The sequence below is a fragment of the Pelodiscus sinensis genome, chromosome 3 (genome assembly GCF_052426305.1).
Source record: "Pelodiscus sinensis isolate ZL-2025 chromosome 3, ASM5242630v1, whole genome shotgun sequence".
Lineage (NCBI taxonomy): Eukaryota > Metazoa > Chordata > Testudines > Trionychidae > Pelodiscus > Pelodiscus sinensis.
This window is the reverse complement of record NC_143054.1, coordinates 197,079,969-197,097,506: the sequence shown is the minus strand read 5'-3', so window position 1 is coordinate 197,097,506 and position 17,538 is coordinate 197,079,969. Positions and strand designations below refer to the sequence as shown.

The following is a 17,538-nucleotide window of genomic DNA, read 5'->3' as shown; positions in this document are numbered from 1 at the left end:
CACAGTGATTCCTAATGCTCCTGAATTATTTCCAGCGCTGGCTTGTGGAGCAGGGGAAACCCAGTGAATCAGGTTTCCCAAATTTTCAGGGAACTTAGCCTATCTGCAACTCTAGAGCGCGCCTCGGGCAATTTTTAACAGTGCTGCACATCACAAGCTCCCACTCACCACTAGCCAGCTGCCTGTAAATAAGACCGCTCCTCTCCTAGACAGTCAACACAATCTTACCACAAGGAAGGCATCACAGTAGTATCAACAGTAGCATGGTCATTGTGGTTCATGAATGTTAACAGTACTTGGTCTCATTCTTTCTGCACAGCATGAAAAGTTTAATACAAGTGTGTTCTGTGTTCTCTTCTCTTTCATTCCTCTGATTAAGCAAATCAGAGTACCTGAGGATATCTGTAAGTTTTTGTGTAGGAGGGTGAGGGTGAGAATCCTCGTATGAGGCTCAATTCTGCATGATACATAATAAGATAGATAGAAATTACTGTAAACAGCTGCTTTTCTTTTAATCTCATAGTCTCTATTGCAAAAATCCTTCCTCTCTCCCTCCCAAACTCTCAGATTAAACTAAACAATAAAAGAACATTCAATGAAATTAACAGGTGGCACATTTTTTAAAAATGATTTTTTCCTCACACATGAAGTTAGACCATAGAACTCATTGCCACAGGAAGTTGCTGAGGCCAAGAATTTAGCTAGATTCAAAAAAGGATTGGACCTCTCTATAGATAAAGAAGAATATCCAGAGTGATGATAATGAATTACAAAACCTTGGAAAAGCTATTAAATCTCATACTTCATGTCATAAGGCAGTGGTCACCAACCAATAGATCAGGAGCTACTGGTAGATCTTGGAGCCTCTGACAGGTGATGCTGACTAGTTTGTCCAGGAAGCTATCAAGTGCTGGCCCCTCCACACACTGTCATGCTGCTTCTGCCCTTTGCCTTGAAGCTGAGTCACTGAGAACCTTCTGCTTGCTGGGCAGTGTGTGGGAGAGTTAAGAGGGGGGCAATTATGTCAGGGTGCCCCCCCCACTTGTGTACTCTATCTCCACACAGAGAGAGGGGGATGGAGGTAAATCTGTCACACTCACACAGTGTGCGTGTCTGTCATTCTCTCTCGCGCTCACACACACACACACACACACACACACACACACACACACACACACACCTTCATTCTCATCTCCTGACCCAATACATATGTGGGGGTTGTTTTTACTTCTTTTACTGCTTGTAAAGTGGGTTATCTTGGGGGTGTGACTGCTCTGTGCATTTCATAGTTTTCATTTCTCTCTTACGCTTACATTTAATTCATTGAGCAGTGAGTTCTAAAATGCCGAACCTGTCGTGGCTGGAGTCATTATCCCCGTGGTAACTGCTGCTCCTGGAAGTGGCTGGCGTGTCCCTGCAGCTCCTGAGAGAGGCAGAGCAGGGGGCTCCACAGGCTGTCCTTGCCTGCAGACACCGCTCCTGCAGCTCCCACTGATCAGTAATGGGGAAACATGGCCAGTAGAAGCTGTGGCCTCAGTGCCTATAGATGGGGGGCAGCCCATGGTGCCACGGAGCCATTGCTGTACACACCAGCTGCTTTCAGGAGTGGTGCAGGGCAAGAGTAAGCCTGCCTTAACCCCACTGCTCCACCAGCCGGAAGCCATCGTAGGTAAGCAGTACCCAGCCAGAGCCTGCATCCTGAACCCGTCCCAGTCCTGAATCCCTTCCTGCACCCAACCTCCTACCCCAGACATGAGTCCCCCTGCACCCAAACTCCTTCCTAGAGCTTGCTCCCTGAAACCCCTCCTGGACCCTAATCCCCCACTCTCGGCTAAGCCTGGAGCCCCTCCCACACTCTGAACCCTTAGCCTGGGGTGCAGGCTAAGACCAGAGCCTGCACCCCAGCCCTCTACCTGACCCTGGTGAAAGTGAGTGAGGATGGGGGAGTAGGTGATGGAGTGAGCAGGGTGAGGCCTCGGGGAATGGGTGGAGCAAGGGCAGGGCCTCAAAGAAGGGCGGGAAGGAAGTGGGGCCAGGGTATTTGGGTTGGAGATAGATCTTACATTGCACTTCAAGTGAAAAAGTGAACTTGTGCTAAAAAGCTTGAAGACCACGGTCAGAAGGTAACTTCCAGTGATCAGAGATCAGGATGCAACGGAATGCGGGTTGGGTTCTTATACCTTTCCCTGAAGCGCCTGGTGCTGGCCAGAGTCAGAGATAGAATACTATGTTAGATGGACCTCAGACTGGCAAAGACTATCTTTCTAATGGGCTGCATTGGCGACAAGTGGAAATCTGGGTACAGAAAACATGGCATTTCTTGAGTTTCTGGGAGGACATATTCCACAGGCAGCCTTAGTTGTCTTAAGCTAATAGTCGTGTGTTTCTCTGAGGTATTGAGGGTGTGATTCTTTTAAAGCACTCAGCAGTGTCACTCAGCTCCCACTAGAATCAGCGGTGTAACTCCACCTTATTTCAACAGAGTGGAGTCTGGCCAGTGCTGAGCGTTCTTGGAAATTCTACCAAGAATATTCAGTAGACAACTCACTGGAGATCAAACCAGGAACCAGACCTAAAAGCTTGAGCTGCTACAGCTTGAGCTGGGGGCTGTAACAATTCATCTCCCCTGGGGATCAGTACAGAGGGAGACCTAAACATACACTCACTGAGAAGTTCCACGTGCATAATTTTAAGTTAAGTCTTGTTAAAATCTTCTTTTCCCAATATTTACTATTAGTCACTAGCCACAAAATGGGAACTGGAAGTGCTTTGACAAATGAAATAAAAGGCTTTTTCGCTGTGGCTTGTGGAAATACATCTGTATCCTGTGCGGACATGCTGTTGTGCAACTCTGCAAAGGAGCAACAAAGGACAGATTTAAATCTGGGGTGTTTGATGCATCGTAGCGAGTGTCTGTCCAGTCCTCCCTGCTTTGACAGTACCACTGCTTTCTGATTTCCCCGCCCTTCTCTAAGGTCCAAGTTTTAAAAATTCTCGGCAACCCATTTCCGAATATTGCTCCTCCTCACGCACATGCTTTGTTTCTCTCTATTATAACAGAATACACTGTTTTTCAGCTCTTTGGTTGTTGAAGATGGACAGCGTTGAAGGGAGACGTGCCCGATCCATTAAATGTCACAGAAAGATACGGCCTATAGCAGGGGTTGGCATCTATGGCTTGCAAGCCAAATATGACTCACTAGGGAGCCAGATATGGCTCTACTGGAGTCCCAGCTCAGCCTCCGTCCACCCCCCCCCCCCCCCATCTCCTCCTGCAGCAGGAAGTCAGCACTGGTGCTACAGCCTTTCAGACCCCCACAAGATTGGAATGTCAGCGCCAGATTCCTGGGGGGAGGGGGGAGGAAGAGAGGGGAGAAAGGCTCCGTGCTGGATCCAGCATGCAGGGAACAAGCTGAGCTAAACATGGCTTGGCATGACAGCGTTTTCCTTACCCTGGCCTGCGGGAAACTAGGAACCAAAGATGGCTCCCTCAGCGCTGATAATTTGTTCCCCCAGGACACATTTCCTGCAGGCCTCCCCTGCGAACCCTTCTTGGAGGCTTCCTGCTAGGGAATGGGAGAAGCAGCCAGCCACACGGTGCAAAAACAAGAAAGTGCCCCCCAACCCCTCATGCCAAGACCCCCACCTCCTCACTCATCCCCCCAGATAGCCTGCCCCCTGGCCAGACTCCCCTTCCCCTCTGCCCCCTGGCCAAACAATCTGCGCCCAGCCCAGACACCTTCCACCCAGCAGCGGATATAGGGCAGGGCGAGCGGGGCGGCTGCCCCGGGCTCCGCGCTTCAAGAGGCCCCGCGCATGCGCCGTGGCGCCACAGCGCATGCACCGTGTCAAAGGGGGGGCCTCGCGAAATTGTGCTGCCTTGGGCCCCGCAAAACCCTCATCTGCCCCTGCCTTCCACCCTCTGCCCCATGTCCAGGCACACGCCCCCCGCCTCCTAACCACGCACCCCCCCCATCCTCTGCCCCATGTCCAGACACACGCCCCCCGCCCCCCCGCTCTCCTCCACCCCCCCCCACCCTGCCCCTGGCCAGACACCCCCCCACCCCCCCCATCCTCTGCCCCATGGCCAGACACACGCCCCCCCGCCTCCTCCAGCCCCCCCACACACACCCCCCCCCCCATCCTCTGCCCCATGGCCAGACAGTCTTCCCCAGGCCAGACTAGGGATGTAATAGTGTAGTTGATTAACCAATAAGCAAAAGCGTAAAGGTTAATGTGATAGACTACGCACACTCCGGCCAGTACATTTTTTAGCAGGCTAGACAGCAGCGTGGCTCAGTCCTGCCTTGCCATGGGCCCAGGACCTACCCCTGCTGCAGCTCTGCATTAAAGTATATTAGGAGCTGGGTGGGCAGCCCAGCTCAGTGCTGGCAACGCTGGGTCCGGGAGCTCAGACCCCCTAGACAGGGGCTGCTGCCACCCTGCGCTGCGGCCTCTATATCAGAGGCTGCAGTGCAGGGCAACAGGCTGCTGGTCCATAAGGGGAGCTGATTTTTAAACTGGCTCCCTTTGCGGACCCACTCCCGCCTGGCACCCTGTGCTGCTGCCTCTGATAGAGGCAGCTAGGGTTGCCAGGCAGACCCCCACCAAAAAAACGGACACACTTGATCGTGGGCAGGGCATGCCGGGAGGGGGGCGGGGCTGGCTGTGAGGGGGGCGGGGCAGGAAGCAGAGCTGGTGGGGGGGGGCATCTGGGGGGTCATAGGGCTGGCCAGAAGGGGGGGGGGCGGGAAGCAGAGCTGTGGGGAGGGCCGGTGGCCATGGGGCTAGACGGGAGGAGAGGAGGGCCCAGACAAAGGGGGTCGGGAAGCAGACTTGGCAGGAGGGAGGGGGGGGTTGCAGGAGTTCTTCAGGCCGCGCCCCCAGCAGGCACTCCCTTTAGTTGGGAGCAGTAGCTGGGTGGGGGCAGGGCTGGGAGTCATTCCCCCCCCCCCGCCCTGCGCCACCCCACCCGGCTTTTGCATGCGACCACAGGGCTCCCAGCACCAATCGCAGCCCCGCCTCCTAGTTGCTCCCCCGCCCCTGCCAGGCTTCAGTCCGGCACCCAGCCGGCAATTCAGAAAATACTGGACATTGCACATGCCTGGTATTTTCTGAATTTTTCTTCCGGACAGACGGTGCAAATACCGGACTGTCCGGGAAAAATCGGACACCTGGCAACCCTAGGGGCAGCAGCACCGAGTGGCAGGGGGCTCCTCAGGAGTGAGGACAGAGCTCGCTGGCTGCTGGCCCCACCCTGAGGACGACAGAATAGTTGATTAACTGGTAAGAATTCATGAGGTGACTTGACTATGTAACACCCTTAGGCCAGACACCCCCTGCCCAAAAATCCCCTCCTGCCCCGGGTCATGCAGCCAACCCTGCAGCCTGCTCCTGCCGCCTGGCCAGACCTCGCACCCTCATCCCCCTCCACATCCCATCTCCTGCCCAGCCATCCCTATCCCATTCACTGGCAGCCCTGTCCCACACACTTACCCCCTCATTTTTGGGCCCAATCCAGAACCTGGGGGCCCACAAAATCCACTAACCCTGAAGCCCCAGAAGAGTAAATCTGGTCTGAGGCCTTAAACTTAAGTCCTCCCTGCCCTTCCCCCCACTAGGGGACTGGAGCACCAGGGGAGTGAGGGGTTTCAGTTGGGGGTCACATCAATGAGGGTCGGGGTTTTTTGGTTCCCAACTCCTGCCATAAAGACGTCGAAACCTTTTGTGTTGGACAGAATATTTACTTTATTTAAAAATGAAGCCTGGCCAACAAGCTCCCATTGGTGCACAGCCTCCATCTGGCTGCAGCATCATAACACTCCTGCACCCTCCCACGCACCAACCCTGAACCCATCATACACCTGAACCCCCTGTTCTGAGCCCCTCTTACCCCACATCCTCAAACTCATACATCCCCAGACTCTGTACGCCCACATCCCCAGTCCCCTGCCATAAGACTGACAAAAGACAGCCTGAATGCGTGCATGAAGCTGGATTTGACTATTTAAGATATAAACGTCAAAGAAATGTGCAAAAAGATGCAACAGCAGAAGTCCCATTAAATAAAGTCTGTGAGTATGTGTCATTTACACTATTATTAATCATTATGTCAATTATCGATAATAGTAAGTTGTATATTTTCAGGCATGCAACTGGGCATTCTTATACAGCTCTCTTTTGAGTACTTGTTCTGAATTTTGAAGTAGTTTGGCTCTTTGGTTTGAAAAGGCTGGAAGACCAAAAATAAAAAGCTTTTCTAGATACAGTGGGGATGGAAACTGCTACAGACTATATTGTGTTAGGCTAATTTGGGGATTTCTCAAAATCCTGCATGCATCAGCAGTTTGGGACTATACCACATGCAGCCACAAGAGAGATACAGTTTAGTGCAGAAACGCTAGGCTTCCTATGCTTAGTGGACTACCTTGGTGGCATTACCTTCGCAGCTTTCCTGAGAGTATGTTGAAGCTTTACAGACATTACACTAAATGGCACTGTGTACATCATTATTCTCTTCTTACAAAAAGGAGCAACTGAAGGACAGGGAATTAAGTGATTGCTCAAAGTCACATAGCAAGTTAGAGGTACAGTTAGGAAAAGAAACTAAATGTCACATGTCTCAGTTCTGATTTCTCACCACAAGAGAACATGGCCTCCGATTTCTCAATCTTGGAACTATCTGTGACAAAGGAGGCCCTGGATGAAGGGACTAGCTAATTCCACACCTGACACTAACAGGCTTAACAATACAAACCTTAAAAAGCACACCCAGAACAGCTCTAAGTGCCAGAACCCACCACTCAATATTGGCAGTTTATATTTAATCCAGGAATTTCTTGGGATAGGCCTAAATTTGGGAGTCAGGCTAGAGCTGTTGAGTTGTTTAGATTAAGGATGTTCAAGACTAGCTGTCTAGTCGATTCTGCCCCCCCCCCCCCCCCCGCTGCCTCTATCAGACAGAGGCAGCAAAGGGGGGAGGGGGAAGAGGAGGTACTTCAAAGGGCAGCACTCAGCTGTGCAGTGTTCAAAGGGGTAGCATCTCACAGCTGATCCCAGGCTCTGCACAACTGACTCTGGGTTCTGGGGAAATGCCACGCGGAGCCCACGGCCAGCCGATCTCAACTCTGCGTGGCATTTCAAACGGGCAGCGCAGCATGGAGCCTGGGGTCAGCGGGGAACTCAGAATCCCCCCTGCGCTGCCGCTTTGAAATGCATAAAAGCCCCCGCTGGGCACTCTTGTGCATTTCTAAGCAGGCATCCGTGTGCAGCCCTGAGTCAGCGGGACTTCCCGCTGGCCACGGGCTGCACACGGTGTCCCCAGCGAGGGCTCTGGTACATTTCAAAGAAGGAATGCAGAAGTGCCTATTGACTAGTCGAGTAGTTGATGGAAATTCCATCGACTACTCGCCTAGTAAATTAACCACAATTTAACATTCTTAGTTTAGATCCTTTCTAGCTCCAACTGCTTTGACTAATCATTCACATTAATCTTTTTTGGGCAGGTACAGAAGAAGAAATCAGGTTATTGTTTTATCAGGTGACACAAAGATGAAACATAAATAGTATCCAACATCAAACACCAGTGAACTCTAAATTCAACCTGGGTTTTCCTAAACCAGTCTTGATTTCTATTTTGTGTGTATACAGATAAGACATGGATTTAACACTTTGCATTCAGTTTTGTTTCTACTGACTCATGAAATGGGTTAGGAGAGTATTTTCAAAACATCCTAAAATATTGGGAACCTAAACTCCATAGAAATTTAATTATCCAAATCCTTTTGGGCTCTTTGAAATTCCACCTTACAATGTATATTTATTTACCCACTTTTACTGTCCTAGCAATACAAAATAGAAAAAAGAAGTTCCCACATTTAGAAGTGAGACTTTCAAAGGCACTAAAGGCAGCCACAGCTAGGCCCCCAACTCCCATGGAACTGAGGCACCTAACTCCTTTTTATGCCTTTGCAAAGCTCCCCCATCATTTCCAAACTGGGGCCAAAGAGGAATACACACATTCTCTGCTGAGTCCTAGTGCACAGGAGCCTATATTGTTTTTTGTTTCTTCGTTCGTTTTTTTAACCAGGGGAAGGCTGTTATTTCAAAAGTCTACAAAATTCAAATTAGGTAACATCTGTCAGGAATAATTAGAAAGGTTGGTGTATGTTCTTTTGATGGTTTGGCAGAAATAGGGATGTTAAAATTAGATTAATCAACTAATCAAATAGTCGACTGAGCCAGGCAGCGAGGCTGAGGTGAAATAGGTCTGTGCTGGGGCTGAGGCTTAGGCAGTAATCAATACAATGGCCTTCGGTTGATGTGTGTTTTAGTAGTTAAATTGCTCAACTGTCATTGCTCATTGAAAGTGCTGTCATATGGGTGGAAACTGGGTAAATGTTGCATTTTATTAATATCAGCAGAACTGACTTAAATGGGGCCTGCGTGTTGTGTAGTCTTGCCTTAATCTTTGTATTCATGCCCATCCCTGTGAAATAAGCTATTTGCATAGATTTGCAGCCGCGGTTAAATTGCGGCCCTTGGCATGTGCTCTGGGTATCATTGTGGCCCCCAGGGCTTCCAAAGTTGAGTAGCCCTGACCTACAGTATGTTTTGAGATCAGGAATCTGAGAAAAGCTACACACGGTCACATAACTAATTAAACAGAACTCTCAGAAACTGGAACTCTGATGCCTAAATACTTTGGGCTTAACTAAGCCCAGAATTATACCACCTCCCTGCACCCCAGTCTGGCAGGAGCAGCATGCCGCAGGTGGGGGAGCAGCCCTCACCCATGGAAGGGAAGGCTGCACCAGCCCCTCCTCCCCCCCCCCCCCCAGCATCCCCTCTCCCTGTTTAACCAGGTAACTGATTAAACAGGTTTTTATCCCTAAAACAAGCCCATACATGGGTGGGAGGAAGACTGTAGTGTAGATACTGACATAATTAGGTTGACTTAATCCGCCCTATGTTGACCTATGTGCGTACTAGTCCAGCCCTTTGTCTCACAATGTAACTTTAATAGTAATTATGAATTAATACACTGTGTGTAGTCACAAATCTGGTTGCAATTCAGTATCCAAGTCGTGAAATAAAACACTAGATGGGAGGTTAGACAGGTCTTTGTTCTATTGTAAAAGGTTCTGCTATGTAGGATGACTAAGTCTGTCTGCTACATAACTATCTGCTTAGGTCAACAACATTTAATGTTCCTACTCTTCTGTGGTTATTTGCAGACTCCAGTAGTGGTGAAGACAACAGATTGTTCAAATGCAAGTTCCATGTTTGCTTGAACTTCCTCACATAATAAAACAATTATTTAGAAGAAAAAAAAACCCTTCACAAAGAAGGTCAGACTTTCTATCACTGAAGAAAATCAATGTAGTTTGGTTACAATAATTTACTGAGCCATTCAAGGCAAGCATTTTAGCAAGCTATTATGAGACCCCACCAGCTGGATTGAACCACACCCTTTGCAAGGAACAGTGCAAGTTGAAAATCAAACCTTGATCAAATCACAAAAAAGAGGCTCTGTATTTCTCTCTCAAACATCTAAGATTATGGAGAAACTCAACAAATATTTGTATAGATCAAAACCTCAACACAATGTCCACACAATACTTTTATTTTTCTAACTAAAGCAATCAGAATCTTTTAAATACTCTTGATTTTACTGGACAAACTTTTCTGAGTGTATTATTTGCTTGGCAGTACTTGTTAACTTCTCTCCCGCAGCATTGACTAACAAAGTGACAAAAGCGCCTCTTAGTCAATAAGTTTCAAAATTTCAAAACAAAAACATTAATCATTGCCAGTGAAAGAAAGAAATGCCAATTTTAAAAGTCACTGAATTATTCACTAGCCAAACTGTTAGCACACTGAAGTGAGGGGAGAAAACAAGCAAATTATGACTGAAATGAGCTCACAAGGAAAGTATTTCTCCCTCAAGGATGTTAACCTCAAATGTGCCTTACAAACTTTTACAAAAACCGCTGACACACATCAAGACTAAGGGACATTCAGAGTTTTTATGTTAGTTCACTTTTGTACACACACAAGTCATTGTTTGTTAGTAAAACACGTGTATTCATCCAACTATTTCACTTTTGTGCATACATAAATCCTTCTGTTAGTAAAATGCGAACCTAAACATAAAATTCATTTTCAGACACTTATAACACACTTACAGACATGCAACAGAGGGGCACAGAAATCCAGAGATTAGCATCTCCTTCCCCTTTTTATAAAAATCTCTTGTTTGTATCACACCACCAAGTGGAGACAGTGCAAGTTGCCAATAAAGAATGAGAGAGTATTTGTATACTAAGCTATGAAATCTCTCCATGTCACCATCTGTTGCTCATTTATAATGTATTTTAATTTTGTGGTTGCCATATATGATTAAATATGAGGGGTGTACACGTGTATATACTTTTTAAAATAGATACTAAAAATATTTCCATGTAACGCAGAGAAATACTGCAGGGCATATCCTACCAATGTAACATTTCAACACTACAATTATAAAAAAAAAAGTTTATCACTTATACATTAAGTCCAGCATTCACCATTATAATTTTAATGGAAACTTTTCAGAAACTGTTCCCGCTTTAACACGGGTATACAGGACTTTTGCATCAAGCTTTACTTAAAAAAAGCACAAAAACAAAACAGAAGAAGTGGTTTTGAATTTTGCTAGAAAAATTTGTATCTGCAAATCTGGCTTAAAGACTTAGACCATAGATTCAGAATATTATTTTAAGGGCATGTAAAACACGACACACAATGTTTTCTTACCTATTTGGTCTTCTGGAATCAGTGATTCAATGGGGGGATCCAGTTCAGAGCTTTGGGACAAATAGTTCTTCACTTGTGTCATGAACTGCCGAATTGTCTGCAACATGTCAGTACTGGAAACATGGCATTCCTTATTCTCCTGGAGAAAGCTGACATAGTCCTGCACCAAGCACCCAAAATAAGTGCGCTTGTCCTGGGACATCTCTGCAATTTTCTTGATCATCCTCTTTTCGGGAGTCATGAAGGAACTGAACACTCCACTTACTTTCCTCAGCTGGGATTTCACAATCTTGGGGAGAACAAATGAACTGTGCCGTTTCTTTTTGGGCTTCAAAGGGGGTGCCATGCTTTCCTGGTCACTTTCCCCTTCAAAGTCCTCCAGACTGCTGTTAGTGTCCCCTTCATAGCCAAACAACGGCATGCTCCGATCAAAGTCCAGCGAGTCAGAGGAGGAGGTGGAAATGCTCATGTCGCTCAGTCTCTGCCTGCCTCCATTCCACGGTACTTGTGACTCAGAGTTTGCAGCCAAGGTTTTTCTGCAAGCAGCTAAATTTTGCTCACACAGAGCTTCACCTGGAATGCTAACAGCTTCTGACCCACACACTGAGTTATGACTAGATCGAATTACTTCCAAGGTCTTTGCATTACCTTCCCCTTCTAAGCAAACAGCCTGCTTCTTCAGACGCGGAGGCGGAATAGGGGTTGGTTTCTTCTGCAGCAAATCCAAGTTCCTATGTTTGTTATGGTTGACTGTTCCTGGCATGCTCGCCTGCTTTATAGTCCTGGAGAGCTGCGGACTTGTGAGAAGGCTATTAATAGAAGGTGGCGGAGGTCTGGGTGGGGGGGAGCGAGGCCTCTCTGTGCCATTCACATCTTGAGTTCTTGGGCTCTGCCTTTTCAAACTTCCACTAACATCCTGGCTGTGCACTTTTAAGAAGAGAGGATTAATAAAACACAAGGCTCCGTTGGTCTGGCTACACTCCAGCTCCGAAGGCGTTCTGGTTCTTATAGAATGCACTCCATTTATAAGGCAGAGCTGACGTGAGTCTTTGGAGGCATTGTCTGAGGGCAGAGGCCTACGGGGAGGTGAAGGATTTGGGGGGCTCTTGTTAGCCGGAGAACTCCAAAAATCTGAAAATCATTATTGTGTTAACATAAACATTTAAATATTATGCAGATGGCTTTCAGAACATTCAACTCAATAGAACAATGCTGAAGCATGGAAAACTTAGGCAAGCTTAAAAAAAATTCTTAAATGAGCCTCAGAAAACACTGCCAGACAAAACTAAATGCTAAACATGTAGGCTGCAGCTATGTGTCTACAGAGTTTATAAATATCTTGGCCAATATGAATCTTCATAGGAGACTTTGCAGCTAAATTTGCAAGTAAATTGGGATATACAGAAAAAAGGATTGCTATAAAGTATCCATTCTTCCTGTATTGAGACTGAAATAGACTCTGATCTAATATTCAGCACCTTGACTAAAAAAGAAGAGCCAGATTTTCAGCTTGTGATAATGAGCACTAACCTCATACACAGAAGATTAGACCCCTGGAATCTGGGGGGGAATACTATATTTTCATTTGGTGTTAAAAAAAAAAAAAAAAAAAAAAAAAAAAAAAAAAAAAAAAAGCTATGCACGAGGTTGGAATCCGTTTTTGTTCCTTGCCAGATACTATCTTTAGCCATGCTGATCAGGCATTCGTGTCTTTAAGTGTTTCAACTTGCAGCTGTGCACTGGTAATTACACAATTTCTTTGAGGTTTTAAGATAATCAGCAGCACATAAATAGATTGAATATGCAGGGCCATCAGCAAAAAGTATGAAAAAAATCTGTACAAACTTGACAAATCATAACTGCAGTGTCCTCATAGCCCCAGTAAAACATCTGAGAAAGTCTATGGAAATCAGACACTAGTTCCTTCACCAATCCCATGGACTCCTACAAACTATATTACAGGTGTTCAACATGCTTCAGCTTGCCTAGCACAAAAATGAAATAATCAGACAAAAATTCAGACACTAACTTGACAGCTATGTTCAAAAACTGTTTAGATATTTATATGGCCCCTATGATCACACAGGGGAGTGTCTCACACACAAATGGATTTAACATAAGAATGGCCATACTGGAACAGCCAAAGGTCCACCTAGCCACATATCCTGTCTTTCAACAGTGATCAATGCCAGGTGTTTCAGAGGGAAGGAACAGAGCAGGCAATCATTAAGTAATCCATCCTGTCACTCATTCTCAGCTTCTGGCAAAGGGAGGCTAGGAACACCATTCCTGCCCATCCTGACTAATAGCCACTGATAGACCGACCCTCCAAGAACTTTTCTAGTTCTTTTTTGAACCCTGTTAGTGTCTTGACCTTTACAACATGTTCTGGAAAGGAGTTGCACAGGTTGACTGTGGGTTGTGTGAAGATATACAGCCTTTTATATGTTTTAAACCTGCTTCTTATTAATTTCATTTGGCGGCCCCTAGTTCTTCAGTTCGGAGAAGGAGTAAACAAGACGTTCTTCAATTTTTCCCTCACAACCACTTGTGAGGCAGTGAAATGCTATTAACCCCATTTTACAGATGGGAAACTGAGGCAAAGGCACACTAATTCTATCTGAAGTAAGTGGAAGTTGAAAGCACTCAGCATCTTTCCAGATCTGGTGTATTTACGCAAGAGCAGACTTTGGCTCAGTAAACTTCTGTGTGCTCTTCCTTAGTACAATGACTTGCACTGTAACACGTCTCGAGCATCACAGGATTTTACTCAGCAATGAGCCTCTGAGGCGGCTCTGGGTTTTAATTTTGCACCAGTAACTGGTCACTGAGGTAAGTCAAAAGCACAAGACTGCAGCCAGGCTATAGAGCATACGCTCTCGTGGGGATGTCCGTCAGGTGCGTGCACCCAAACAAGGGCATGGTGAGGTGGGTTGGGGTGTCGTTGGAATCTCAGCCCCTTGTACACCTGATGGCAAGAAGTACTAGAGGAGTCTGGCCAAAGGAGGTATAAATGCCATTGTTCACAAGCTCTCCAGCATTTTCTCACACAGATTTATTGTTGTGTGTCTCGTGCAGATAAAAGACCTGAGAGCACCACTGCTTGGTTGCTGCAAATCTGCTCAACACCAGGCCAATATTCAATTTCTGTCAGGTTTCACTTCTGCTTTAGGCTCAAGGCACATTTTGGGATGTGCCCATATTTGTTTTAGCAGTGGAACATGCAGTTTCTAGGGACATGACCCTGCTCCTTCCTCCACCCCATTTGAAAATACTCATCATACCAATGTGAATACATTTACTTAGAGGTGGTTTTACTTGTGTTTGGATCAGCACACCTCTGAACAGTTAAGTCCTAAATTGCTTTGTAGACATAAGCATGTGCTAATCCAAGTACAGAGATTGCTCAGAATGAGTTTCATTTACAATTTTCCAGCAATTACCAAACTCAGAGCTATGTTGTACAAGCCAATAACTGTCATCCCACCTTCAGTAGCACGGGTTCGAGCCTGCAATGCATGTGGGGCTGCACCAAACCCTGCTCTCAGGATGATGAGAAAGGATTTGGATCAGCATGCGGTGTTCTGTGGAACAGTGTGCACACAGCTAGCTGGAAAATAGGAGGCAGCAATGTAGCAAATCAAATCACAGAGGCTCATCCGCAGGATAGGAAGGTAACCCAGTGCTACTGGGTGGGACAATTGTTATTACACTTAACAAAATCTTCTTTTAAAAAAAATGAATGGAGCCAAATTTACTTTTTTTTTGCACAAGTATGGATACGGTTACAATGATTCAGGGCAATAACCCTATGTAAATAATCATACTTACTCAGTCCCAGCTGAGCAATGTCTTCAAGTTGGGCCTCTGTCTTTGCTGCTGCAATAGCATGGGGCAATTTCAAGGTGAATGGCAGGACATCTCTTGTTTTGAAAGAAAGAGTAGTATTGGAAATTTTTGTGGTTATTTCCATATTTTAATTTTTTCATTATTTCTAGCATGTGCAATGACTACAAGTCAGATTCACACTTACACCAAAACCACTTTGAACTGCTCTGGCAGTTTAAAGGAGCCATAACGTGAGTTTAATGTAATCAACCATCCTTTAAGTCCAAGTATAAAAAGACATTAGTGTAAATGAGAACCAGGCCCTCAATGTTTCTTTCTTCTACACTCACTCTCCCTGTCCACCCTCTTTTACAGTTAATATAGCAGTAGCTTTTCCACTGGTCTGTCAAGCATGTGTCTGATTACTAGAAAACAAACAAACAAACAAACAAACAAACAAACAAACCACCAAAGTGTCCTGCAGCACCTTAGAAATTAACAAAAACGTAGATGGTATCAGGAGCCTACCCAAGAAAGCTCATGATACCATCGACATTTTTTATTACTCACAAAGGTGTTGCAAGACTATTCGGTGTTTTTTACTTTTTTTCAGTTCCAGACTAACATGGCTACCGCTCTGAAACATCTGATTACTGAAACAGTCATCTGCCCAAATCAGCAATTTACCCCAAATTTCTATTGGTGAACAACAATTGAGTTTTGTTCCAATTTAATCTCCAGTTTTTAAAATGAGTCTGAATGAGGATTTAGGACAGAAAACACAGAAATGCTTGTAAACGCTCATATATTAGAGCCACTTTGCCAGTTTGAAAATCTAGTCCGAACATATATTCATTCCAATAAATACAGCTACCTTCACACTACTGTCATCATATCTCTTTTCTATACAATAGATATTAAATGATAAATGGGTTTTTACATATGGGACTCCAGAGATTGTGCCTGAACTACAAGTCATATCCACTGGATAAATCCTTTTAAAACAAGGACTTAAGAATTGCTTTGCCTAAGTACTTTGTGTAAGCATTTATAATATTTTATACATTATCTCTTTTCTGCCCACTTGTTTATAGTTGGTACCAATGGATTCACAAACCCCAGAGTCTGGAAAATCATAAAAGTTGTATTAGAAGTACTTAATGTAATGAGAGTAAGCAAATAAGAACTGGCCATGTAGCAACCATGTCTACACACACTTCTATTTTACATTTAGCTACAGCTAGTGTCAAATAGGGATGTTAAATTTTGAGTGACTGACTATTCAATTAGTCTATAGGGCACTTCCACCTTTGAAGTGTAGCAACAGCCCTAGGGCTGTTGCTACACTTCAAAGGTGAAAGAGCCACATGGAGTCCAGGGGTTAGCTGGGGACTCCACTAACCCGGAGCTCCATGTGGCGCTGCCGCTTTGAAATGCCGTAGGGAGTCTGTCATCAAGCTCCACACGGAATTCCAAAGCGGCAGCGCCGCACAGAGCCAGGGGTTGGTGAGGGAGTCCCCAGCTGATCCCAGGCTCCACGCAGGGCTGCCACATTGAAGTATCCCCTTTTATCCCCCCCTTGCTGCCTCTCTTTCTGATGGAGGCAGCGGAGGGGAAGAGTGACTAGTCATTCACATCCCTAGTGTCAAATATAGAGGTAATTTATTTTCAAAATTGTAAGCACGTTGAGCATCTGGTGCAACACAAACAGCTCTTTGATCACTGAATTACCATATTTTATGTTTACTCTCTCAAAAATCAGTAACAGCAAACTCCAAACCGATTAAAATAAAAAATATACAGAGCAAGTTGACACACTAACTAACACTAACAAGCGATTGAAAGGAAACTGTCAACATCTCCATGGGACAAAATCTGAACTCCATTTTAATTGGGGTAGAAGGTCTCCTAAATATATTGGGTGAAATTCTGACCCTTCTCATCGCTATGGCAAAATTTCAATTGATTTCACGAAGACATAGGTTTCACCCACAAGCTGGGATTCTCAAAAGGGCCTCAGGAAATCAGGGCCCCAAATCCTACTGAATTTCAGTGGGACTTTGGCTCCACTAACTTTGTTTTTTTAATTCTCCATTCTAGTCAAAAATCTATTCTGTGTTTTGTTTGAGACACTACGTGATGCTGTGTGTTCCCTCTGCTGCTCTGTCACAGTCACTCACTACAGCTCCCCCCAGAACTGTGCATATTCTAACAGTCCAGACGATGCCAAGACAAAAGCCTCAAGAAGGATAGGAAATAGAACTGGACTGGCTCCTGCTGCCTGAGAATGACTTCAGATGAGCGTGTCCTTATAAACGTGCAGTAGCGGTATTTGGAAGAGTTACAGCTATGTCTGGCTTTGCATCATCCTTCTGTTTTCTCTTTTGTCTTTCGTTGCATGAAGGGGAAGAAGCAGGGCTGCAAAATTGGCATACAGTTGTACGGACAGTGCAGTCTTGCATCCACCTTAGAATTGTTCTGCCAGGAACTTCAATGTAACTGCTGGGCCTTAACTGGAGACTCAGGCTCAGCCTTACTCCAAAGAAAAATTAATATAAAGCCCCACACGGAAAATTAAAAGCCACTTTGTAGAAATGGTATTTTAAACAGAGTCTGAATGGGGATGAAACAGAAGATCTTTCATTGCTAGGTTGCCAGTTTTGATCCAGTCCGGCTCAGTCAGGTGCTGTTCAGTTACCTACATGAACGAGCTGGTCTTTACTGTGAGCATCTCTACCAGCAGTGGGCAATAAGCAGCCCACGGGCAGGACGCAGTTAACCGGGGTTAGAGCTTCTGCAGGTCCAGCCACTTGAAACTCCCATTTGCCGCATATTGCCGTTCCCAGCCTTGGGAGCTGCAGAAAGCAGCGGCAGGGGAAGGAAGTGATGTCCCTGGGAGACATGTGCATTTGC

At 45.8% G+C, this 17,538-nt stretch overlaps 1 protein-coding gene across 4 annotated transcripts in view; it reads right to left on the bottom strand.

Annotated features, from left to right (window-relative positions):
- The window catches only part of RIN2 (Ras and Rab interactor 2), a 128,046-nt gene that overhangs the window by 15,901 nt on the left and 94,607 nt on the right, over positions 1 to 17,538 (bottom strand). For all 4 annotated transcript variants that reach the window (XM_075925778.2, XM_075925779.2, XM_006118559.4 and 1 more), the window contains exons 7-8: positions 14,629 to 14,720; positions 10,798 to 11,928 (exon numbers count right to left, since the gene is read on the bottom strand). In XM_075925778.2, coding sequence (XP_075781893.2) covers positions 10,798 to 11,928; positions 14,629 to 14,720 — 1,223 coding nt within the window. The remainder of the gene's footprint in view (positions 1 to 10,797; positions 11,929 to 14,628; positions 14,721 to 17,538) is intronic.